The sequence below is a fragment of the Ranitomeya variabilis genome, chromosome 3 (genome assembly GCF_051348905.1).
Source record: "Ranitomeya variabilis isolate aRanVar5 chromosome 3, aRanVar5.hap1, whole genome shotgun sequence".
Lineage (NCBI taxonomy): Eukaryota > Metazoa > Chordata > Amphibia > Anura > Dendrobatidae > Ranitomeya > Ranitomeya variabilis.
In genome coordinates, this window is record NC_135234.1 from 615,001,362 (window position 1) to 615,029,051 (window position 27,690).

At 45.4% G+C, this 27,690-nt stretch overlaps 1 protein-coding gene across 1 annotated transcript in view; it reads left to right on the forward strand.

Annotated features, from left to right (window-relative positions):
- Positions 1-27,690, forward strand: part of COG3 (component of oligomeric golgi complex 3) — a 117,101-nt gene that overhangs the window by 21,079 nt on the left and 68,332 nt on the right. The window contains exons 7-10 of the mRNA XM_077297364.1: positions 9,187-9,312; positions 10,110-10,190; positions 21,205-21,248; positions 22,452-22,578. Of these exons, the coding sequence (XP_077153479.1) occupies positions 9,187-9,312; positions 10,110-10,190; positions 21,205-21,248; positions 22,452-22,578 (378 nt within the window). The remainder of the gene's footprint in view (positions 1-9,186; positions 9,313-10,109; positions 10,191-21,204; positions 21,249-22,451; positions 22,579-27,690) is intronic.

Below are 27,690 nucleotides of genomic sequence, written 5' to 3' on the forward strand. Positions count from 1 at the left end.
ACAAACCTCAGACTTCTAAAATCAACTGTTATTAATACATTTAAAAGGTCTATCGCTAATAGTGGTTGTCAAAAGAGTGCAAAACAAATGCCAATTTTAGGAGGGAAAAATTGTATAACTAGAGCTAATCTCTCCCTAGATTGACCCTAGACTCATCCTTCCTGACAGCGGAGGTTGGCACCCTAGTTGTTGTTGACGCAATGGCGCCCCCGCTCAACGTCGGTATCCCTAAAGGCCCTTATGCACCCTAAATAGTCAGAAAAATAGCAGCAAACTGACCTATATCAAGTGATAGGGCCAAGATCTAAATAACAATACTTCCAACAGTGACCATAAAAATTTTAAATATTTTAAATAGGAGGCCCAGTACCTAATAATAAGGATTAAGTCTAAGATGCTGCCAGTAATATTCCACTTTTAATGAAAACATGAAATCACTTTTTCTATTGCACTGTATCTTTAGATTTTCAGTGATATGATAACATATACCTTTTTTAGGTGACCTCTCTAATGATGGCAAATGCCACATTCCAAATTACCATTGCACGTTTCCCATATATTTGTATCAAATGACCCACTCTGAGTGCTTAATCAGATACTGGTAGATGCCATACTTCAGTAATCATATTGCATAATGCCCATCAGATAATTGTCTGCCTCTCTTTAAAGGTACCGTTACACTAAACGACTTAGGCTTCTTTCACACTTCAGTTTTTTGGCGTCAGTCACTTCCGACATAATGACGGATCTACGGATCCGTCACAATAGTTGAAAAAACGGATGTAACGGATCCGTTTTTTTGACGGATCCGTTACTCGGGGGTTGTATATACTTTTTGGAGCATGCGCAATTGAAAAAAATTGAAAAAACGGATTGGGGCGACGGATCCGCCAAAATGACGGTCGCGACGGATCCGTCGCCCATAGGTGGCCATTCTATGAAATGACGGAAGCGACGGATCCGTCGCGATCCGCCATTTCAACGCAGACAAAAAACGTTGCAATGACCGTCAATGTCTAGATGACGTCCGCCAAATTTTGACGGATCCGTCGCATGACGGATGGAACGGACGACCATCCGTCACAATCCGTCGCTAATGCAAGTCTATGGGGAAAATAACGGATCCGTCACAAAAAAACCGGATCCGTTATTTGAGGAAAATGGCGGATTTAGACTGACGCCAAACAACTGAAGTGTGAAAGAGGCCTTACCAACGATCACGACCAGCGATACGACCTGGCCGTGATCGTTGGTAAGTCGTTGTGTGGTCGCTGGGGAGCTGTCACACAGACAGCTCTCTCCAGCAACCAACGATCAGGGGAACGACTTCGGCATCGTTGAAGCATGCCGAAGTCCCCCTGCAGCACCCGGGTAACCAGGATAAACATCGGGTTACTAAGCGCAGGGCCGAGCTTAGTAACCCGATATTTACCCTGGTTACCATTGTAAAAGTAAAAAAAAAAAAACACTACATACTCACATTCTGATGTCTGTCACGTCCCCCGCCGGCGTCCACAGGGTTAAAACTGCTTTCGGCAGGAGCGCTGCTAATATGCACGGGCTGCTGCCGAGAGCTTCCCTGCACTGAATGTGTCAGCGCCGGCAGTAACAGCGGTGACGTCACCGCTGTGCTCTGCTTTACGGCCGGCGCTGACAGTCAGTGCAGGGAAGCTCTCGGCAGCAGCCCGTGCATATTAGCAGCGCTCCTGCCGAAAGCAGTTTTAACCCTGTGGACGCCGGGGGACGTGACAGACATCAGAAGGTGAGTATGAACTGTTTTTTTTTTTTAACTTTTACAATGGTAACCAGGGTAAATATCGGGTTACTAAGCGCGGCCCTGCGATATTTACCCTGGTTACAAGTGAACACATCGCTGGATCGGCGACACACGCCGATCCAGCGATGACAGCGGGTGATCAGCGACAAAAAAAAGGTCCTGATCATTCCCATCGACCAACGATCTCCCAGCAGGGGCCTGATCGTTGGTCGCTGTCACACATAACGAGATCGTTAGCGGGATCATTGCTACATCACCAAAAGCGTGACATTGCAACGATATCGTTAACTATATCGTTATGTGTGACTCAGCCTTAAGACAGAAGGAAAACAGCAGGGTTCTGGCAGTCTAGGAATATAACAAATACACTCATGTTCCCAGCTCACACCTGATAACATAAACATGGGTAAAAAAATAATCTCAAGAAAAAAAGTTTCCACCAAATTGTGGTACTTATCAACCATTATTCAGCGCTGTCTACTGCCCAACGTGTCTCCCCCTTAGGATAAAAGGGTTCATCAGGGGACTTAGAGTTGCTGGCTTCAATCCTCCCTCTGGCCGTTGTCAATGCTGTGTGTGTGTGTGTGTGTGTGTATGTGTATATATATATATATATATATATATATATATATATATATATATATATATATATATATATATATATATATATATATATATATATATATATTATATACATACACAGTTAGGTCCATATATATTTGGACAGAGACAACATTTTTCTAATTTTGATTATAGACATTACCACAATGAATTTTAAACAAAACAATTCAGATGCAGTTGAGGTTCAGAATTTCAGCTTTCATTTGAGGGTATCCACATTAAAATTGGATGAAGATTTTAGGAGTTTCAGCTCCTTAACATGTGCCACCCTGTTTTTAAAGGGACCAAAAGTAATTGGACAGATTCAATAATTAAAAATAAAATGTTCATTTTTAGTACTTGGTTGAAAACCCTTTGTTGGCAATAACTGCCGGAAGTCTTGAACTCATGGACATCACCAGACGCTGTGTTTCCTCCTTTTTGATGCTCTGCCAGGCCTTCACTGCGGTGGTTTTCAGTTGCTGTTTGTTTGTGGGCCTTTCTGTCTGAAGTTTAGTCTTTAACAAGTGAAATGCATGCTCAATTGGGTTGAGATCAGGTGACTGACTTGGCCATTCAAGAATATTCCACTTCTTTGCTTTAATAAACTCCTGGGTTGCTTTGGCTTCATGTTTTGGGTCACTGTCCATCTGTAGTATGAAACGACGACCAATCAGTTTGGCTGCATTTGGCTGGATCTGAGCACACAGTATGTCTCTGAATACCTCAGAATTCATTTGGCTGCTTCTGTCCTGTGTCACATCATCAATAAACACTAGTGACCCAGTGCCACTGGCAGCCATGCATGCCCAAGCCATCACAGTGCTTCCGCCGTGTTTTACAGATGATGTGGTATGCTTTGGATCATGAGCTGTACCAAGCCTTCGCCATACTTTTCTCTTTCCATCATTCTGGTAGAGGTTGATCTTGGTTTCATCTGTCCAAAGAATGTTCTTCCAGAACTGTGCTGGCTTTTTTAGATTTTTTTTAGCAAAGTCCAGTCTAGCCTTTTTATTCTTGATGCTTATGAGTGGCTTGCGCCGTGCAGTGAACCCTCTGTATTTACTTTCATGCAGTCTTCTCTTTATGGTAGATTTGGATATTGATACGCCGACCTCCTGGAGAGTGTTGTTCACTTGGTTGGCTGTTGTGAAGGGGTTTCTCTTCACCATGAAGATTATTCTGCGATCATCCACCACTGTTGTCTTCCGTGGGTGCCCAGGTCTTTTTTCATTGAGTTCACCAGTGCTTTCTTTCTTTCTCAGGATATACCAAACTGTAGATTTTGCCACTCCTAATATGGTAGCAATTTCTCAGATGGGTTTTTTCTGTTTTCGCAGCTTAAGGATGGCTTGTTTCACCTGCATGGAGAGCTCCTTTGACCGCATGTTTACTTCACAGCAAAACCTTCCAAATGCAAGCACCACACCTCAAATCAACTCCAGGCCTTTTATCTGCTTAATTGAGAATTACATAACAAAGGGATTGCCCACAACTGTCCATGAAATAGCCTTGGAGTCAATTGTCCAATTACTTTTGGTCCCTTTAAAAACAGGGTGGCACATGTTAAAGAGCTAAAACGCCTAAACCCTTCATCCAATTTTAATGTGGATACCCTCAAATGAAAGCTGAAAGTCTGAACTTCAACTGCATCTGAATTGTTTTGTTTAAAATTCATTGTGGTAATGTCTATAACCAAAATTAGAAAAATGTTGTCTCTGTCCAAATATATATGGACCTAACTGTATATATATACATACACACACACACACACACACACACACACACACACACACACACACACACACACACACACACACACACACACACACACATTCATTCATATGTGTGTATATATATATATATATATATATATATATATATATATATATATATATATATATATATATATATATATATATATCGTATATACTCGAGTGTAAGCCGACCCCCCCCTCCCCCCTAATTTTGCCACAAAAAACTGGGAAAACTTAATGACTCGAGTATAAGCCTAGGGTGGGAAATGCAGCAGCTACCGGTAAATGTCAAAAGTAAAAATAGATACCAATAAAAGTAAAATTAATTGAGACATCAGTAGGTTATGTGTTTTTGAATATCCATATTGAATCAGGAGCCCCATATAATGCTCCATGCAGTTTATGATGGCCCCATAAGATGTTCCATATTAAAATATGCCCCATATAATCCTGCATAAAGGTCAATAAAGGCCCCATAAGATGCTCCATAGACACATTTGCCCAATATAATGCTGCACAAATGCTGATTATGGCCCCATAAGATGTTCTATAAAGATATTTGCCCCATATAGTGCTGCACAAACCTTGATTATGGCCCTATAAGATGCTCCATACAGACACTTGCCCCATATACTGTAGTGCCCTACAAACGTTAATTATGGCCCCATACAGACACTTGCCCCATATAGTGCTGCACAAACGTTATGGCCCCCATATAGTGCTGCACAAACATTAAGGCCCCATATAGTGCTGCACAAACGTTATGGCCCCATATAGTGCTGCACAAACCTTATGGCCCCATATAGTGCTGCACAAACCTTATGGCCCCATATAGTGCTGCACAAACGTTATGGCCCCATATAGTGCTGCACAAACGTTATGGCCCCATATAGTGCTGCACAAACGTTATGGCCCCATATAGTGCTGCACAAAGGTTATGGCCCCATATAGTGCTGCACAAATGTTATGGCCCCATATAGTGCTGCACAAAGGTTATGGCCCCATATAGTCCTGCACAAACATTATGGCCCCATAGATGCCCCATACAGATATTTGCCCCATTTGCTGCGATAAAAAAAAAATCACATACTCACCTCTCCATCGGTCAGGCCCCCGGCACTTTCAATAGTCACCCGCACCTCGTTCCGGCGCCACTCCATGTTCAGCACCGACGTTCAGCAGAGGGCGCACACTAACTACGTCACCGTGCCCTCTGACCTGAGCGTCACTGCTGAAGACAGAGCGGCGCCCGGAACGAGGAAAGGTGACTATCGCGCAGCGCTGTGCTCCCCTCCCCGTATACTCACCTGGTCCTGGCGCTGTGCAGTCCCTGCTTCCCCGACGCCGCAGCTTCTAACTACTGAGCGGTCACCGTTACCGTTCATTACAGTAATGAATATGCGGCTCCACCCCTATGGGAGGTGGAGCCGCATATTCATTGCCATAATGAGCGGTACCATGTGACTTCTCAGTACAGGAAGAAGCTGAAGCTGCTGCTGCCGGCGCCGGGGAAGCCAGGGACCTGCAGGGACCGCGCCTGGACTAGGAAAGTATTTTTAGACAGCCCCCGCTCCCCCTCCCCTGCCGACCTCTGGGTGTGACTCGAGTATAAGCCGAGAGGGGGACTTTCAGCCCAAAAAAGTGGGCTGAAAATCTCGGCTTATACTCGAGTATATACGGTATATATATATTTAGTGTAAAAAAAAAAGTCCTTGAAAAAGTATTTTGTATCCGAAACGTTGCCACACCGTTCAGGCAATAAAGTCCACTTTTTTTCTATTTTGTGCTGCCTTTCTTTTTTTTTTTTTTACACTATAACTGGAGGCTATTGGACTGCTGGTTGGGAAAGCTCTGCACGTTATTGAGGTAGTACTGGATGCTGTTCCAATTTTTTTTATATATATATATATATATAAAAATCATTATTGTTCACCTTCCGACGTCCGCGGCAGCCTTTCCCGCTCCTCGTGACGCTCCAGTCCCAAGAATGCATTGCGGCAATGACCGGAGATGACGTAGTGGTCTCGCGAGACCGCTACATGATCACGTGTTATTGCCACAAGGCATTACTGGGAACGGAGCGTCGCGAGGAGCTTCGCTAAAGGCCTAGGCTGGATCCGGGGGCCGCCGGAAGGTGAGTATATAACTATTTTTTATTTTAATTGTTGGCTTAAACGTGGGCTGTGTTATATACTATGTGGGCTGTGCTATATACTGCGTGGGCTGTGTTTGTTTATATATATATATATATATATATATATATATATATATATATATATATATATATATATATATATATATATATATATATATATATATATATATAGCGTGGGCTGTGCTATATACTGCGTAGCTGTGCTATATACTACGTGGGCTGTGTCACTCTTTCGCCTGGGGCCCTCAAAAACCTGCAGCTGGCCCTGGCTTCACTGATTGGTCGCGAATTGGCGTGGGATTTGAACCACGCTTCGCTGATTGGTCGCGCCTGGCCGGCCGAATCCTGTGTATTCATTGCATTATTCTGAATTATTCACGCGACCGGTCACGCGACAGACCGCGACGTCATCGCAGGTCCTACGCTCAATGCATTCTTAGGAACGCTGGCTGCCGCTTGCACCGCTGAGAGCCAGGGGCCGTCGGAGGGTGAGTATATCCATATTTTTTTTTTTTTTCACATGAATATGGATCCCAGGGCCTGAAGGAGAGTCTCCTCTCCTTCAGACCCTGGGAACCATCCAGGATCGCTACCTTCACACGCCGTACCCAGCGTATAAGGCCTCTTTCACACTTCAGTTGTTTGGCGTCAGTCTAAATCCGCCATTTTCCTCAAATAACGGATCCGTTTTTTTTTTTGTGACGGATCCGTTATTTTCCCCATAGACTTGCATTAGCGACGGATTGTGACGGATGGTCGTCCGTTCCATCCGTCAGGCGACGGATCCGTCAAAATTTGGCGGACGTCATCTAGACATTGACGGTCATTGCAACGTTTTTTGTCTGCGATGAAATGGCGGATCGCGACGGATCCGTCGCGTCCGTCATTTCATAAAATGGCCACCTATGGGCGACGGATCCGTCGTGACCGTCATTTCGGCGGATCCGTCGCCCCAATCCGTTTTTTCAATTTTTTTCAATTGCGCATGCTCCAAAAAGTATATACAACCCCCGAGTAACGGATCCGTCAAAAAAACGGATCCGTTACATCCGTTTTTTCAACTATTGTGACGGATCTGTCGTTCCGTCATTATGTCGGAAGTGACTGACGCCAAAAAACTGAAGTGTGAAAGAAGCCTAAGACGACCCCCGACTTTTGAGACGATTTTCAGGGGTTAAAAATTCATCTTATACGCCGGAAAATACGGTATATATACGTGTGTGTGTGTGTGTGTGTATATACACACATACACACACACACACACACGCACACACACGCAAACCCAAATACAGTAATTGAGAGGTAAATCAGGCGCTAGTCAAAGATCTGTAATATCCCCAAGCAATGCCGACGCGTTCACCCCCCCCATGGGAATAACGAGGGTTCATCAGGGGTTCAGCAGTCACGCACATAACAGAAAAGCGGCATGGCTGCTGAACCCCTGATGAACCCTCGTTATTCCTATGTTCCCATATTATATTATAATATATATAATTGTTTTATCCGTTTATTGTGACGACAATTGCTGATTAAGTGACATCTGTCATTTTTGAGATTTTTTTCTTTTTTTTCTTTATCTTTTCATTTTTTCACATTTTTTGTGTGTTTTGTTTGATTTATATGGGTACTAGGGTGTATTGGGACACTACTGTTATCTATTTTTTATCTCCATATTAGGGACACTAGGGCTAGCCACCAATTAGGGTGTCTACCTCCAATTACAGTCAGGTCTGCTTATAGGGACTATCTATAGGGCTCACCAGGATTCCTGTATTGCAGGGATTTCTTGGGATTCTAAGGATGAGCCGTCAAGGAGTGGGGGCCTACCGTAGAAATTTAGGGTGCCAAACTCCACTGTCAGGCAGGGCTATGTACAGTTACCCTCTATGGTTTAACAGGTACATATCTTGTTTTTCCTAAATAATATTGTTAAAATGAAAATGGCATTTTTAACTTATTTTTATTAAAAGTTATATTTTAGAGATCCTTGTTCTTTTTTAGTTTTTTTTTTGTTTTTCTAGGATTCTCCTTTACCATACGTGGTTTTGTTTGTTTAGTCCATTGAGTTACAATGCCAGGTGACCAGAGGGTTGCAACCTGGCTTCTCTGAACATCTCCATGGAGCCAAGTGACTGGTGGGTCCCAATCCTGGCTTTCCTAAACGTATCCATAGGGCTCAAGTGACCAGTGGGTCCAAATCCTGACAACCCCAAACTTATCCATGAGTTTAGTGATGGTCAGTGGAGCAGATCTATATTCTTTCAGCCGGGGCCATAGTCTCCTAAGCTGGCATTCTGTAAAATGTCAAATCTGTGATCCTCGTGATGGAGCCTTGATCTGACAGCTATCCTGTAGAGTGTTCCTGGTGGTGGTTTTGTAAAGAGTCTCTGGTTCATTGAATCTCTAGATTTTTGGATGTTTTGTTACAGAAGCATATCCCCTTTTTATAGTTCACAACTATTCTACAACCATCATTCACAGGTTAAGAGGATGGGGTGATGAGATTAACTCGCATTGTTTGATTATTTATAGTTTATCCTTAAATGTTCGTAAGTTAACAAACTGCATGGCCTGGTATAATATGTAATCAAAATATCAGCAATATCAGCAAACATTATTGCTCAGTGACCCTGCATCCTCGTTTTGCAAATATAACTGTTCAATAAACTGTAGGAGCTGATTTAAGAGGAAAATAACAACCATTCATCAATTTACAAATATCAATTCAACCTACAAGAAGCATCAACATGGAGATAACAGTCCGTGCCTCCTGGCTTACTGAAAATAGACATCTGGATAATTGACATTAAATGCTTTGTCTTCAGTTTCCAACACTAATTTACAAATTAGAAAATATAGGCATTTTAATGTGTTTTATATGTTTGTTTGTTTTCCAGCCGAATTATAAAGATTATCCTATATATCTGGCAAAGTTTAAGCAATGTCTTTCTAAAGCTATGCACCTTATGAAGATTTACACAGTGAATACTCTTCAAAATCTCACAAATCAACTCATGAAACGGGTAAGTTACGGGTCTGATGTGGTCTGCATTAGATTGCTTTGTCGTAAGCTCCCAAGGGAAAGACATGCTTCTGGCTGGCTGTACGTTTAATGTTTAGCTTTGAGATGTTCTTTATTGCTGTGTTTTTACCCGTTTTATTCTTTACTCTTTTCTAATGCTCTTTTTCAACAATATGTTAATATGAATAATTTAATCAAGTATCAAGTTATTGATTTTTTTTTTTTTTTTTATGTATATTTTGCGCTATTCTGCAGAAATACTTTTAGGATCCATTCACATCACTGTCAAAGGCTAAATTTCGAGCCTCCACAGATCTGATGTAATAGTGATACATGTAGCGCTCTTCTCCCAGACAAAATGATGGAAGCTATTGCTGAACCCAACAGACCTCATTATAAGTCATTGGGGTCCGTTGTATGCCAGAAGTATATGTTGTGCGGAGAATTTGTGGCTTCATCAGTGTTATGGCTTCTTTTATCAGCAGAAGCTGTCTTTCAGACAAAAGTATTTTGTATCATTAATGAAATGGAGGCATCACCGGGTCTCTCAGTCCAGTCTCGCTGCTTGTCTTGAAATCTCTTGAGCCTGTCGTTATCGCCTCATTCTTTGTGATGGGGTTGCAGTTCACAGAACCACGTCATCCTATCATCGGAGAGACTTGTGAGACAGAGGCTTCCCTTCATAAGTGTCTGCCTCAGTGATCTAGCACAAGGTTTTTAGCTGCTTCATCCTGTTAAAGGAATCGTTGTAATAACACTGGATATACAATGTATTAATTCTGCTTTGTTTTTCTTTAGAATCCATCCACAGCACCGCATTCTGACAACGCGTTCACATTATTTTATGTCAAGTTTAGGGGGGCAGCTCCAAAGGTCAGGGTAAGTGTGCCTTAGTTTCTAGAACATATATCTCACAAATTCTAAAGCAGGGGATGATTTATTTTTTAGATGAAATATTGAATATGTGTGAGCTATATTACTTCATAAAGCTCTGTCCGTTTTTTTTTTCTTTTTTTATCTTTTTTCTGCTTCTGTGGATTTTCATTTGATTGTATTGTTGCAAATAATGAAATGTGTTCGGTTACCCTGATCATTGTTTTAAAGATTCTATCTATCTTCTGTAAAAAACAAAAAACAAGTTTTGTAAAGTCGCTAAATCTTTGCACTTTTTTAACGCCAGTTTCGACCAGTTGCCCAGAACTTTGCTGAGCTACGGAGGCATGAGGGTGTGATATCCCGGCTCGTCTAATTCATGACAAGCTGTAGTATACCTACCTGAAGTAAGATTTGTAGCGCGGTGCACGCCATTTGTCAGACGCTCCAGATACATTTACAGGCGTGCGTCTCTCGGTGAATCAGAAGCGTCTGACTTTACCACGCTCCTTCTTCGAGATTGGTATGAAAATCGGTTTTGATGAATCCAGACCTAAAGTTGGTGATGGTCTCACTTACATGTCATCTCCCTGACGATTTGCTAAATCGTTGATTAACTTGCTGATATCAATCAAAGTTTTAAAAAATGCATCTTTCTGTGTTTCTGATCCTTTTGCCTCATTACCCTGAAGATGCTGGTGCCACAATAAAAGCATGTGTGAATGGCTTCTAAATGTTTTAAAGGGAGTCTGTGAGAAGGATCAACGCTCCTCAGTCCTCTAAATGGGCATATAGCTCATAAAATATTGACTAAAATGATAACTTGATACCTGCGATCCGATGTCTTATTCCAGGGAAATTCTCATTTTTCTTATTTGTAAATGGGTTGTTAAAGTATAGATATCACCTAAAATTACCCTTGTCTTTTTAATTTTATTATATCACTAATAAAAAAATCTAAAAAGTTATTAAAGATCTGTGAGCAAAGCTATTATTTATACGGGAACAATATTTAACATGATTTACAGTAAAAAAAAAATCGCCTCCATTTTCCGACATGCCTAAGGACGCTACGTCACTCCGCAGCAGGGAGGTCTCTGCTCAGCAGATACCATGGTCAGTGTTGTGGGGTGACTGCACACTGCTCCCAAGGTCATGCTACTACCTGAAGACCTAGAAGACCCTTCACTGCCCATCACTGTCACACTGGTCTGTGCGATAGGGAATCTGCTGCCATCACTGCCCTTCACCAATGATAAGTATATTATTACCGTTGTCCCTGCCTGTCAGCTGCTTCTGTCTATCGCTATCACTGATCTTTTCTCTGCTCCCAGCGATTACCCTCCGATCAGAGCACAGACCAGTGTAATTGGTAGATGGTGAAGCTGCAGACAGACAGAGAAAACTCTTCTGATAAAGTAGCGCTATGTCCCCGTAACAGCTCGCTTCCTGTCTCTGCTCGCTTATGCGCATGAGACATGCGTGGTGCAGAGGGATCCGTGAAAAGCTGTGCCATCCACAAGATGGGCAGTGTGATTCCATTGAAGCATAGGTCAAAAAGATGAGTTTTTAGGTAGATCCTGACTTTCAAGTCAGGGTCATTCCATATCAAGTGATCCAAATATGAATATTTTTTTGACAGATTTTTTTTATTTTTTGTTTTTATGAAGTACAACTTCAGTTAATTACAAATTAAAAGTTTAGAATTTTTTTTCTTCATCAGTTAATTTTCTTTACAGATTTCTAAAGTTGTGAAAAAGCGCGGATTTTGGCCTTGTATGGCTTTACAATTTTTATCATATCTCGGGTTAGAATTAAGATAAAGAGTTGGGAGAGGCATCATTTTTCTCAGAATGGTACCGGCTTTCATTTGATATGTCACAAGACGATGTTTCTTTATATATGTTGTTTTGGAGAAATCAAATTCAAAATTTTGATGCGCAATTGTGAAAAAAAGTATGTTTTAAAATTGTGAAAACATGCATGTGTGTTACTTGTGTCCTTGTACAGGGATTCAACTTGGGACCTATCAAATTTGTATTCTTTTTTTAAGCCTTGAATCATCTGATTTTATGTTTGTGTGAGTTTCTTCCTTTTTTCTTTTCAAATTACAACTTATTGCATTCAACATTTAAATGCAACAATAAAGAAACACAAAAACAAATACCGAAGTGCCAGAATAAATACATCTTAATCATCATAACACAACTTGTTCAATGCATTCAGGTTGAAAATGCTGAGCAAGCCAAAAGTAAAAAGGTGATCATAGCCTCAAGTGTGGTTTTCTAAATACAGTCTCGTCCTAATTATATGTTAAAAACCAGATTAAAAGAACCAATATTTGTACCACCTATTTATACATGTATCATTTTTTTCTACTATATCACTAAACATGTCATTTCTGAAGTGTTTAAGAAGAATAGTCCAGTAGTTAAATCCTCGTTCTATAAAATATGAACTAATCAAACAATTAATAGTAGGTTTTTACACTGGCCTGTTTTCTCCTACGTATCATTGGGGGACACAGGACGAATAGGACGAATGGGTGTTATGCTGCTGCCACCAGGAGGACACTAAGTTAAACACACACAAAAGATTAACTCCTCCCCTGCAGTATACACCCACAGGCTGGACAATCCAGAGCCAGTTCTTACTTAGTGTCTCAGGAGGCACTTGGGTCCTCAGGACCCCACCAATTTTTGGTTTTAACGGAAGGGAGCGACAGGCAAATTTTCAGCTCTGATCTCTCCCGCACCAACAACGGGCAAGTACATGGAGCGTTCCTCCTGTATCCTTTCCCGCGACGATGGATGCCAGCCCTGGCTCACCTTCCAGTGTGGCGACGGCTCCTAAGCGTTCCGATCTCCCTCCCTCCCTTTCAGGCGACCACGGGGACTAATCATCCACCTAAGTCTCCTGGAGCCAGGGCACAGCCGGACAGAATGTCATGGCGTCCGTGCAGCCGCCCACTGCATCACCACTGAACAGAGCGGATGTTGCACGGCGGCAGAAGCTCTCCACCCTCTCCCTACTAAGGTGAAGGTGGATGGAGCATCGGCCCCATCGCACAAGGTAAGTGCGGGGGCCGCCCAGCTGATAGGGGACCGCCCGTTCAGGGATCCCTCATCCTCTTTCTAATGCGGCGCTGCAGCCGCGGGGCAACTTTTTTATAAAGGCATGGGGAGCAATCCGGCGCTTTGTTAGTGCGGTGGCACAGTTTACCGGCCCTGGGCCGGACTACAACTTCCCTCTCTCATACAGCAGCACGGCGGTGGCAATGGCAGCGTTCCGACGCGCATAGCAGGGAATCCACCGCCCGCCCACGACACGCCCCCCTCTCTCTCTCCCTGGGCGCTTCTCGTTCCCGAGAAGCGCCCTTCTCACATCTCGGCGGCCATCTTGGACCAGGAAGTGCGCTGTCGGCTCTGCAGCACCACAGCGCACAGGACTTCAGGATCTCCCTGCCAAACACCGCAGAACTTGGTGAGACGCACTCAGTAGGATTCTCTTCCCTTGCCAGTACGCTCACTTCATGGTAAAGATGTCACAGTCTAAGCAAAAACGGACTGGTAAGACCCATTCTGTTATTTTTGCTGTGTGCACCTCCTGCAAGGTATCTCTGCCCCGAGGTCACACTACCCCGCTGTGCTCCGCCTGCGAAATGTCTGCGGCACAGGATACTCCGGCCTCTGACCCGGAATGTAGTGAGCCTAGTACCCCCGCATGGGCGTCCTCCCTTGCTCGCTCTGTGGCATCTTTGGAAAGGACGATACAGTCCCTCCGTGACCCGTCCCTTACTCAGGGCACTTCCACGGAGGATGTAACGCGGCCTAAGAACCCCTCTCGGCCTAGAGGTCGTACCGTTTCCAGAAGCCCTCTCTCATCTAGAAAGAAGTCCAGGGTAATATCTCCGGTCCGTGATCAGCCCTCCGGCTCAGAGAGCGAAGTCTCCCGTCATTCATCCCCAGCTCATAGCAGGGAATCCTTTCTGGACGACGCATCCAGCGTGTCCTGTTCCCCAGAGTATCGTCACGACCAAGAGACCCTAGATTCTCTCATAGACTCTGTAAGTCAGACGCTACAGTTAGAGGAGGAAACCCCGTCCAAGGCGGTTCATCCCGTGTCATTCGGACGAACCACAAAGGCTCATAGATTTTTTCCTACGCATCCTCAATTCAAAGACATTGTCGATCTTCACAGAGTCCGTCCGGATAAACGCTTCTCAGGTCAGAAGGCTATGCAATTGAAGTATCCGTTTGCTCAGGACCTTGCTAAGGAGTGGTCTCAGTTACCCTCCGTGGACCCGCCAGTGTCGCGGCTAGCCACCAAGGCGGTTCTATCCTCCTCCGAGGGCGCGTCCATCAAGCATCCCACTGATAGACAAATTGATCAGATGGCTCGCTCGGCTTTTGAAGCTTCCTCGGCTTCTCTTTTCCCTTCTTTTGCCGCCACATGGGTTGCAAAAACCATGACCCATTGGGCCGAGTCTTTAGCCTCTACAGCTCTACACGCTGACTTACCCCCCGAGGTTTCACACCTGGCCACTCAGATTGCCAGAGCGGGGGACTTTGTAGTTTCCGCATCTTTAGACGCGGCTAACTGTGCCTCACAGGCAGCGGCCAATGCTGTCACGATCCGCAGATCCCTTTGGCTCAGGGACTGGAAAGCGGACTCAGGATCCAAAAAATCTCTCACGTCCCTTCCATACCAGGGCGAACGCCTTTTTGGGGACAAACTAGATAAAATAATTGCAGACTCCACAGGGGGAAAGAGCAAATTCCTTCCCCAGCAACGGACCTTTCGCCCCTTTCGCAACCAACAGGGCCGAGGCCGATATTTCCGTTTCGGCTCCAATTGGTCCAATCCTTCTTCCGCGCCACCCGGCGTCGGGAGAGGTCAGCGCAAGGATAGAACCTCCCAGCCATCTTACAAACCCTCTCCCTCTTGGAGAGGCAGACCCAGACAACAGGGGTCCAGGGGGCCCAGATCCAACAGGTCTCCACCTCAATGACTCTTGGCAGACGCCAAAGGACACCGACAGAGTTGGCGGCCGCCTACTCTTCTTTCGGGACGCGTGGCTCTCGGTAGTTCCCGACCGATGGGTCCGCGATCTGGTATCCTTCGGTTACAAGATAGAGTTTGTCTCTCTTCCCCCATCTCGTTTCTTTCAGTCCCCTCCTCCCAGAGCAAGGGTCCGTCAGTATTTTCAGGCCATAAGATCGCTATGGGAAGACGGGGTCATCATCCCGGTACCTCAGAACGAGAGGTACCAAGGTTTCTATTCCAACCTTTTCATTGTACCAAAGAAGGATGGCTCAGTACGTCCAATATTGGACCTCAAGCTCCTCAACAAGTACGTCCGTGTACGTCAATTCCGAATGGAGTCCCTTCGTTCGGTAATTGCCTCTCTGGAAGAGGGCGAGTTTCTTGCATCTCTAGATGTTCAAGACGCTTACCTGCACATTCCCATTCTACCGTCTCATCAGCGCTTCCTCCGCTTCGCGGTCCAGGGGCACCATTTTCAGTTTGTCGCCCTACCTTTCGGGCTGGCCACCGCTCCTCGGGTGTTCACCAAGGTCATGGCAGCTGCCGTGGCCATTCTACATGCTCGAGGCATAGTGGTGTTGCCCTACTTGGACGACATTCTCATAAAGGCCCCCTCTTTCCGATCTTGTTCAGAAGCGGTAGACGTCACAATAAATACTCTTTTGCGCCTGGGCTGGAAAATCAATTTCAAAAAATCTTCCCCAGTCCCGGCCCAAACCATATCCTACCTGGGAATGATCTTAGACTCTTCTCAGGGTCTAGTACTTTTGCCTCCGGAAAAAGTAGCCACTCTACAGAGAGAAGTCCGGAAGCTTTCTCAACCTCGCTTTCACTCCCTACGCTTCTCCATGAGGGTACTCGGCAGGATGGTGGCGGCAATGGAGGCAGTGCCCTTTGCGGTTTTTCACCTCCGGCCCTTACAACACGCCATTCTGGCTGTATGGGACAGGAATCCCGCCTCACTCGACCGCCGTCTCCTTCTCTCTCGCCCAATCAGACAGTCCCTCAGGTGGTGGACCAAGAGGTCCTCCCTGACTCAGGGGAAGTCTTTCCTTCCGGTGCACTGGCTGGTTGTCACAACGGACGCCAGTCTCTTCGGCTGGGGTGCAGTGTTCCAGCGCCACTCGACCCAGGGTCGCTGGTCTCCGCAGGAGTCCCAGCTGCCCATCAATATCCTGGAGATTCGGGCAATCAGACTGGCTCTCCATCATTTTCAGCCTTTCCTCTCCGGCCGTGCGGTCAGAGTCCAGTCCGACAACGCCACTGCGGTAGCCTACATCAACCGCCAAGGGGGCACTCGCAGCAAGGCGGCCATGGTAGAGGTGACGCTAATTCTCCGCTGGGCCGAGACACATCATTCCATACTCTCAGCAGTTTTCATCCCAGGCGTGGAAAACTGGGAAGCGGACTTTCTCAGTCGCCACAGCCTCGATCCCGGAGAGTGGTCCCTCCATCCCGCAATCTTTCACCAGATATGCGCTCGATGGGGGACCCCGGACGTGGACCTAATGGCATCTCGCCTCAATTGCCAGGTTCCCGTCTTCATGGCCAGGTCTCACGACCCCTCAGCCTTCGGAGCCGATGCTCTCGTCCTCTCATGGCAGGGTTTCAGACTCCCATACATCTTTCCCCCAATTCCTCTTCTGACAAAGGTGATCAGGAAGATCAAGGCAGAACGGATACCAGTAATTCTCATCGCTCCAGACTGGCCGCGCAGGACATGGTATGCCGAGATGGTTCAACTGGTCTCAGACGTACCTTGGAGGCTGCCGAGTCGCGCAGACCTCCTGTCTCAAGTTCCCATTTACCACCCGAACTCAGAGGCCCTGTGTTTAACGGCGTGGCCATTGAGTCCTGGGTACTGAGGCAGAAGGGGTTGCCCCAGACGGTAATATCTACCATGCTCCGCGCACGCAAGCCTTCTTCTATGCGCATCTACCACCGCGCCTGGAAGGCATACTTCGCCTGGTGCAGGAAGCAGGGACGTTTTCCCCTCCGTTTTTCTATCCCTCACATTTTGGAATTCCTCCAATCAGGCGTAGACTTGGGTCTTGCTCTCAGCTCTCTTAAGGGCCAAATTTCTGCTCTCTCGGTTCTTTTTCAGAGAAAGATTGCAAACAGATTGCAGGTCAGGACCTTCATCCAGGGTGTTTCTCATATGGTTCCGCCTTACAAGATGCCCTTGGAACCATGGGACCTGAACCTCGTTCTCTGTGCTCTTCAAGAGCCCCCCTTTGAGCCCTTGCATGAAGTGTCTTTGCTGTTCTTGTCTTGGAAGATTGCCTTCCTCGTGGCTGTCACGTCTATTAGACGTGTCTCTGAGCTGGCAGCTCTGTCGTGCCGACCTCCTTTTCTCGTGTTCCACCAGGACAAGGTGGTTCTGCGGACATGTCCGACTTTTCTTCCGAAGGTCGTTTCCTCCTTCCATCTTAATGAGGAGATTGTTCTTCCCTCACTGTGCCCTGCTCCTTCCCACCGCACGGAAAGGGCGCTCCACACTCTGGACTTAGTGAGGGGTCTCAGACGTTACGTCTCCAGGACTGCGTCTCTCCGTAGATCAGACGCCTTGTTTGTTCTTCCGGAGGGGCCACGGAAGGGACTACCCGCTTCCAAGGCCTCCATTGCCAAGTGGATTCGTTCCGCCATCCAAGAGTCCTACCGTGTCAAGGGTCACGCCGCACCTCCGGGGATCAAGGCTCATTCTACCCGGTCAGTCGGCGCGTCCTGGGCCATCCGGCACCAGGCATCGGCAGCACAAGTCTGCAAGGCTGCTACATGGTCTAGTCTACATACGTTCACGAAACACTACCATGTGCACTTTCAGGCCTCGGCAGACGCTTCCGTCGGTAGGCGAATCCTACAAGCGGCTGTGTCTCATCTGTAGTTGTAGGCTCGCACAGCATTTATAACTTCTGGTGACCCACCCAGGGACTGCTTTGGGACGTCCCATTTGTCCTGTGTCCCCCAATGATACGTAGGAGAAAAGGAGATTTTTGTGTACTCACCGTAAAATCTTTTTCTCCGAGTCATCATTGGGGGACACAGCACCCTCCCTGTTAGCCTAGTTGGCTCAATTGTTCTTTTCAGTCTGTGTTTTGACTATGACATGTTTTCTGTTTGTTAACTGGCTTACTCCTACTGCTTTGTTACCGAACTGGCTCTGGATTGTCCAGCCTGTGGGTGTATACTGCAGGGGAGGAGTTAATCTTTTGTGTGTGTTTAACTTAGTGTCCTCCTGGTGGCAGCAGCATAACACCCATTCGTCCTATTCGTCCTGTGTCCCCCAATGATGACTCGGAGAAAAAGATTTTACGGTGAGTACACAAAAATCTCCTTATCATCAATGTGTCCCTTCTAGTGGGTGAAATGTCATCTTGCCCATAAGCGCTCACTAGCAATGGCCGTTTCCTTCTGTGTCAGAGTATGTGCGGCTGTCATGGTGCTCGGCTCCACCTGAGTTAGATCTGATTTTTGTTCACTTTTACAATGTCTGGTTTTCTTGGATACACAAAGGACGGCGCTGGACCAGACGGTGCAGAAAAGTCACTTCTACTTCTTCATTTTCACAAACTTTGGAGAGTACAGTAACCACCAGCGCCAATGATATTCACAGGTCACATATCCAGTTATGTCATCCATTGCCGAACTTGTGCCGCCTTCTACCACCTCATGGCCGTCACTGTCTTTATTTCCACTACATGGGATGGCAGTGCGGTATTGCTGAGTCCCTGTGATGGGTTCTGCTTCCTGTAACCGATGTTTTCACAAACTCTCCTCCTCCTCTTTGTAGTCCTGGTTTGTACAATACATGAACTGGATGTTGAGTATTTTTCTCCCCCCATTTGAACAGTTGCATAGGTGCTAAGATTTGGTGTGAATACGGCCTCTGGAGCTGCCGGCCGGTCATCTGCTCTGCATTCACCGTCTACCCCGGTCATCCTCAGCCCTAACAAAGCTTTCTCCTCTGTCCTCTCCTGCTTCTAATACTCTGTAATATAATAAAATAGTACAACAATATCTAACAATCATGGATTACTTGGTAACTATGGACCCCACACTTCTACACCACAGGCTGAACAGATCTGAATTTGAGATTTTTGAACGGACACTGTAATAGTTTTATTTTTGAAAATATGATCCCATTAGGATCCCAACATGTATTTTGGTACAGATGTGGCTAGGAGCATAGTAGGCACATGTGCAGTTTTTGAATTTTTTTAAATTAAACTTTTTTTTCGGAAATGCGTTTTAAAGTTTTGCGTTTGCTTTCGCATGGGTAAAATATTATTAAAGTTACTCTTGTGATATATTTGGTGAAAGCCTGTACAGTTCTGAGTAGAATGGTGTTTATTTGGTTTCTCTATCTTTTTTCTAGCCTGAGTTATGAGGAGAAATGTAAAGGCAGGCAACACCAAAATTCGCACTTTTTCCGAACTTTGAAAATAAATTAAAAAAAAAAAAATTCTAGAATTTTTTTTCTTCACATTTTGCATTCTCTGAGACACTATTACCAAATAACAAAATCTCAAAAGAATTAAAAATATAGTGGTAAAAATCATTGGTTCACTTGACATGGAATGACCTGTCAGTATCTGTCTAAAATGTTAACACACAATGTTTTACTTTTTAATAAAGCTATATTTTTTGTGATGGGGCTCTTTAAGATCTGTAGGCCGGACACTGATCTGCATGAGAATCTACCTCCATAGCTAATTGTAGATGAAAGGGGACGTTACTGTGTGAGACATGTAGTTACTGACAATCTCTCTCATGCTGACACCGCTCTGCAGCGAGATCAGAACTAAGGGTACCGTCACAGTGGCATTTTCATCGCTACGACGGTACGATCCGTGACGTTCTAGCGATATCGTTACGATCTCGCAGTGTCTGACACGCAGCAGCGATCAGGGACCCTGCTGAGAATCGTACGTCGTAGCAGATCGTTTGAAACTTTCTTTCGTCGCTGGATCTCCCGCTGTCATCGCTGGATCGTTGTGTGTGACAGCGATCCAGCGATGCGATCGCTTGTAACCAGGGTAAACATCGGGTTACTAAGCGCAGGGCCGCGCTTAGTAACCCGATGTTTACCGTGGTTACCAGCGTAAAAGTAAAAAAAAAAAAACCGTACATACTCACCATCTGATGTCCGTCAGGTCCCTTGCCGTCCGCTTCCCGCTCTGACTGACTGCCGGCCGGAAAGTGAGAGCAGATCACAGCGGTGACGCCGCCTCTGCACTCTGCTCTCACTGTACGGTGGCACTCAGTCAGAGCGGGAAGCAGACGGCAAGGGACCTGACAGACATCAGATGGTGAGTATGTACGGTTTGTTTTTTTTTACTTTTACGCTGGTAACCACGGTAAACATCGGGTTACTACCCTGCGCTTAGTAACCCGATGTTTACCCTGGTTACCAGCGAACCTCGGCATCGTTGGTCACTGGAGAGCGGTCTGTGTGACAGCTCCCCAGCGACCACGACTTACCAACGATCACGGCCAGGTCGTATCGCAGGTCGTGATCGTTGGTAAATCGTATAGTGAGACGGTACCCTAACACAGCAGAGTTAACACTGGAATGAGACAAAGTTCACTTCAGTTGTACTAGCATATTTGCACTGCAGGTGTCCTGTCTTAGGGTGCTTTCAGATTGCACCTGTCTGGTGGCCCAGTGGGGGCATGCATCTGATCACTCTCCTGCGTCGACGGGGTCACAAACTGTATAATAGTTCTGGCACAGCGATTGTGCTAAATGTAATCTGTATGAGATGAAAAGGGAATCAAGATGGTAGCCAACTTAGACATGGCACCTGAAGTAAAGCAGGTTTGCACAAGGCATACACCAAATCCTCTTCATTATTCTGTAATAGGATATACTGCAGGATGTAGGCACACATTTTCTTTTCCTTGGATTTCTTCTTTTATATTACACTGAGTCTTTTTTTTTTTAACTGTAATTTTTTTTTTCCCTTTTGCCTAGACGCTCATTGAACAAATGGAGCAGCGGTCAGAGAAGTTACCAGAGTGAGTATTTTTACTGGTCATTCACAAGAAAATAAGGTAGAAAAGAAAACCTGTTTTATTCTACTTTTGACCCGATGAGTTAAAGGGAAATGGTCACCTTCAGAAATGTTATTTAGCTGCAGATATACAGGTGCAAAATTCCTTTTTTCCCCCCCTCAGTTTCACCACACCTAGGACCTGATTCATTGAATTGTCAGAAATATGGTGCAAAACACTTAGAAAATTCTGAAGTTTTTTGAACACCACAAGTTTTCAAGCCAGTAGCGGCCAAAATGGATGAAGCTGGGATGGTGGTGGGATGGGACAGAGCGTTGTGGCACCCACTTACCTTATTCATGACAAGCTGTGGTGTTCCTTGCTGCAGTGTGCCGATGTTCACACCTCTTTTAAGACATGCCTGATTCGTTAAGAAGCTTTTGCCTCCTAATAAATAAGATGCCTTTGACTCCCACCATGGTTCCTTGTCAAGACAAAAAAAATCAAACCTTCGTTTAGCTATGTCGATGGATAAATAAAGATGTTATGGTTTTTGGAAGGAGGGGAAAAAATGCAAAACCAAAAAATCTCCCAGTCATGAAGGGCTTAATGGAGGCGTTGGGTTTCTTTTCACGGTCGTGGAAATACCCTGCTAGATCCATTCTAGTACAAATACCAATAGCGCCCAATGTATTCTGGGGTCTGCAGACCCGTATGTTATCTTAACAGGAAAAATAGCGCTTGCAGCCTTATAGTGCATGGGCATCCACATAAAGACCACCCGTCATCTGACCTTTGTGATTGGTTGCAGGGTTAGGAGACTGGTGGTCGGAGTGTTAGTCGGTCAGAAAAAGCCGGAGAAAAGCTTGAAAACACCTATTGGGTCATTAAGATAAGGATTTCAGGGTAAAACTGTAGCATTTACTGCCGGGAGCTGCGTTATAGCTTGTATTTACCGCACTGTGAGGTTTTTATTTCTGAGGGTCTATGTAATTGTTCAGGGTCTCATTCACATAAATTTTGCAGGAAGAAAACATGAGCCATGTTCCAGATTTGATATGTCAGGAGCACAATTGGAAATAAAAGAGCAGATCTGAATGTGATCATTAGGGCGGACACTTTGCATTAGCTTTTATATGTGACATCCAAAGTATTTAACATATTCTATTATTGCAGCTTTTGAAAATGTACCTGGGATGACCTTTTTTATTTAATATTCTTTCAAAGGTATCAGCTGCTTCTTGGTGAAATACATCAGTGCTATTTAGATCAGAGGGAGAACTTGCTCAGTCCAAGTATCACCAGCACAATTACCGATCTAACCAGCCAGAACAACAGGGATCACTGTGCGTTGGTAAGATATGATTACTCAGCCTACATTGAATACACTCGCCTCCTCTTTTGCTTTTACACTTAACACCGTTTAAAACCGTGAAAATAGATGACAGAGGAGGTCTGCTCATAAACAAAGTTTACCTGTCCTTTCAGGTGACTGGGTTTATTAAGCTGTCATGTGTATGTGAGGTATGACGTTATTAATGGTCATTATATGTTGACTTGCATTTTCTTGCATGTTGACTTGCATGTTGACTTGACTTGCATTTTCAACAGTTTTTTTCTCTTCGCCACGACAGCACCCACTGAGAGAGGGGATCCGCCCCTAGGAACAGGAAACCCTACGGAGAGATAAAAGGGGCGGTCCCCCTCGCTCCCACAGTTTGGTTTCCTGTTCCTATGGGAAATCCACGGAGAAGAGGATACCTAGCCTGGATGCCGCTTGCGCAGTTTACCTGTGAGGACGGCAAGGGCCAGAGCTGGATGCAGCGTCGGGGGTCCCTTTATCAGCTTCCCCCCTCTGCTGGCAGACGCCATGAGGCCACAACTGCAGGGGGTTTCTGGCTCATGGGAATCCGTCCGGGCAGTCTGCGGGACCTAGCGCCGAGGAGAGGTAAGCGCTGCGCTTTGACGAGCGCTCGTACGGCGTGGAGCTCCATGATTTTCCCGGGAGTCCAGAACTGAAACTCCGGGTGAAGGAGGAGGTGGACGGCACCCGCGCTGATGCCGGTCACAGCGCGAGTGCATACAGTATGGCCGCGACCCGGAAGTGATCAGCACTTCCGGGTTCAACCGGAAGAAGATGGCGGCCCCCATGTAAAAGGACGCCGGCACAAGCACCCGGTGTCCACAATGGATTCATCGCAGAACCCTGCGATGCTCTCTATAGAAGACACCGCTTCTACCCCACGTACGCGGGGCAGCAGCAGTCGCTCCAAACAGAGCGGATCCTCCAGGAAAAAAGCCGGTTCTCCACCTAAATCTCCTCCTCGTCAATCGGTACCGTAAAAGCTTCACTGGGGTAAGTGTGCATCTACCCTCATAGGCTGACTGGTGTTCCCTTTCCCTTTATACACCTAGGGAAAGAAAACAGAGAAAACGAAGCACAAACAGTGTGCGTTATGTCTCCAGCCCCTCCCGGATAGTTACAAAAAGAGACTGTGTAATTCATGTATTACTTCTACCTTACGGGAGGAAGCCTCAATTAAATCAGAGGACATCAGACTCATGATAAGACAAGAGTTACAAGCCTTACGGGGTTCTGATAAAGAGCCGCATGCTAAAAGTAAAAATGGATATGAATCCCCTATATCTGACCCTTCTTCGGATAGGGAAAAAGCGGACTCTGACACCTCTCGCGAATATGTTTCCTCGGACGAGGACCAGGATACATGCTTTCCCACGGATGGTATTGACAACCTTGTCAGGTCCGTGTGTAATACGATGGGTATCGAAGATTCTAAAATTCCCAGAACTCAGCAGGATATTATGTTCGCTGGCTTATCGGAAAAGAAAAGGCCTTCCTTTCCGGTAATAGCAGCAATTAAAACCTTAGTTAAAAAAGAATGGGAAAGCCAGGGCCAAAGAGGATTACCTCCATCCTCAAAGAGACGGTATCCCTTCAATGATGAGGAGTTTTCAACATGGTCAAAAGCGCCAAAGGTGGACGCTGCGGTAGCATCCACATCTAAAAAATCCTTGCTGCCTGTGGAGGATTCAGGCTCATTACAGGACCCGTTAGACCGTAAAGCCGACTCACTACTAAAAAGAGCCTGGGAGTCGTGTACGGGAGCCTTCAGACCCTCTATCTCTGCTACATGCACCGCTAGGTCCATGTTGGTCTGGCTGAGTGACTTAGAGGAAGGTCTTAAAAGTGGCCTTTCCAGAGACAAACTGTTGTCTTCTATACCCTTAATTAGAGGGGCTACAGCTTTTTTGGCGGATTCATCGGCCGATTCTATACGTTTGGCAGCCAAATCAGCAGGTCTCACAAACGCAGCACGCAGAGCCCTATGGCTTAAAGGCTGGAAAGGCGATCCACAGACAAAGTCCAAATTATGTGGCCTCCCATGTCAGGGTGAGTACCTGTTTGGTACCAAACTGGACGAGATTCTAACTAAAGCGGGGGAAAGAAAGAAGGGCTTCCCTAATAATAATAATTACCTTCCATTCTATAGGAGAGCGTTCCGGAAGCCCATATTTAATAAAAGAAAAGATTTTAAAAACCAAGATCGCTGGACCCCTAGAGACGCCAAACAAAGAGGTGCATTCTTTGGGAAGCGCCCTTTTAAATCTGAAGACAAGCCCCGTTAGAGCAGATCTACCTGTGGGAGGTAGACTATCCTCTTTCTCAGATCAATGGAGGAAAATAACTTCGAACATTTGGGCAAATAGTCTCGTCACCTCTGGCTTAAAGTTAAAATTTGCCCGAGTCCCTTCGGACTCATTTCTATTGACTTCCTTAAAGTCACAGTCTCAACAGGAGGCATTACAGCAAGAAGTAATGAATCTTCTATCCAAAGGAGTTTTGGTGGAGGTTCCATTCCTTCAGGAAGGGAAAGGGTTCTATTCCCCGCTATTTCTAATTACAAAACCTGATGGATCATTCAGAACCATCATAAATCTTAAAAAACTGAACACCTTCCTAGAAAATCAAACCTTTAAAATGGAATCCATTCGATCTACCGTAAAACTCCTGTTTCCCCATTGCTTTATGGCGGTTCTGGACTTGAAAGATGCGTATTACCATCTACCAATCTTTAAAGAACATCAACAATTTCTCCGCGTAGCGGTTATATTAAATGGATGTATACGGCACTTTCAGTATACAGCAATGCCCTTTGGACTATCAATTGCTCCTATGGTATTTACTAAACTAATGTCAGAGGTTATGTCTTATCTAAGATTAGAAGATACACTCATAATCCCGTACTTAGACGACCTGCTAGTAGTGGGAAAATCCCCCTCACAATGTCAGCAAAGACTATGTCATATGATCTCATCCTTACAGATCTTGGGATGGATAATAAATTGGGAAAAATCTAGACTGATCCCAACAACCCGGCAGGTATTTTTGGGAATTATATTAGATTCTGTAAGTCAAAAATGTTTCCTCCCAGAATCTAAACAGATAACAGTTAGGGATAAAGTTCAGTCCATACTAGTTAAACCTATAATTTCCCTCCGGGAAGGCATGTCCTTACTCGGCTCCTTTACGTCATGTATTCCAGCAGTGCCGTGGGCCCAGTTCCACTCGAGGTGCTTACAGTATATGATTTTACATGAGGAAATTAAATTACAAGGGCGATTAAACGGTAAGATTTCCCTTTCTAATGACGTAATCCAATCCCTAACCTGGTGGCTACAGCCAGATCATCTAGTTAGCGGGGTTCCCTGGGAAGTTAAACCCTCAAACATAATATTTACGGATGCCAGCCCTCATGGTTGGGGGGCACACTTGGAAAACCAGGTTGTCCAGGGGCTGTGGTCGGTTACGGAATTAGACGACTCGTCCAATAAAAAAGAACTAAAAGCCATCTATCATGCCCTATGTGAATTCCTCCCACAGTTGCACGGAACACATACCAGGGTACTCTCAGACAATATGACATCGGTGGCTTACGTCAACCATCAAGGCGGAACGAGATCAGGCACTCTCATGTGTATAGCCGAAAACATCTTGACTATAGCCGAAAATCATCTTCTGTCCTTATCAGCGCTACATGTCCGAGGGATAGACAACGCAAAAGCAGACTTTCTCAGTCGTCATACCCTCCATCAAGGGGAGTGGGTGTTAAATCGTCGGATATTCAATATGATAACTATAAAATGGGGTATACCCGACATAGATCTCTTTGCCACAAGAGACAACAGGCAAGTAAAAACATTCGCCTCAATGTTCCGAGCAGACAACCCCGATGTTCTCGACGCCCTCCAGATTCCATGGACATTTCAGAAAGCATATGCCTTTCCCCCGATGATTCTTCTTCCAACAGTCATCAGGAAGATAAGAGAGGACAGAGCGAATGTAATCTTGATCGCTCCATTCTGGCCAAAGAGACCATGGTTTTCCCTGCTCAGAGCCATGTCCATCTCGGATCCATGGATTCTCCCAGAGAATCAAGATCTGCTTTTCCAGGGGCCCTTCAACCACCCTCATGTGAAGGGTCTACGGTTGACAGCCTGGGATTTGAGAGGCAGCTGTTAAAACTAAGGGGCTTCTCTGATAAAGTAATCGATACCCTATTGCTGAGTAGGAAGAGATCCACTACATCGATCTATGTAAAAATATGGAAAAAATTTTTAAGCCTCTATCCCTCAGCCCTGTCAAATGAAATTCCAGTCCCTATAATTCTTGAATTTCTCCAAAGAGGACGTGATTTAGGCCTTTCAGTTAACACCTTAAGAGTGCAAGTTTCTGCGTTGGGGGCTTTGTATAGTCACAACATTGCGGGGAATAGGTGGATATCCAGATTCATCTCAGCCTGCCAGAGAGCAGAACCAGTCCATATTCCCAACTCACCTCCTTGGGATGTTAATCTGGTCCTTGAAGCCTTAACAGATCACCCGTTTGAGCCTCTACATTCTGCCCACATTAAACATGTCTCCCTCAAAACAGCTCTTCTTGTTGCCTTAGTATCGGCAAGAAGGGTCAGTGACATACAGGCGCTATCAGTAGATCCTCCATTTATGTCAATATTGCCAGATAGGATTGTCCTAAAGACAGACCCTTCCTACTTACCTAAAATGAGTACCAAATTCCATAGATCTCAAGAAATTCTTCTTCCTACCTTTTATAATAACCCTACAAATCAGGAAGAAGAAAAATACCATACCTTAGATGTGAGAAGGGCTGTAATAACCTATCTAGACAGGACTAGTCCCTGGAGGAAGAGCAGGGCTCTCTTTGTTTCCTTCCAGGGTCAAAGAAAAGGAGCCGGTGTTACGAAGGGCACATTATCCCGATGGATTCGGGAGGCGATATACCTGGCCTATTCGTCTAAAGGGGAAGATCCACCTGAGACTATAAAGGCACACTCCACCCGGGCGATAGCATCATCCTGGGCAGAGCGAGCAGAAGTTCCAATAGAACTCATATGTAAGGCTGCAACCTGGTCGTCTCCTACTACCT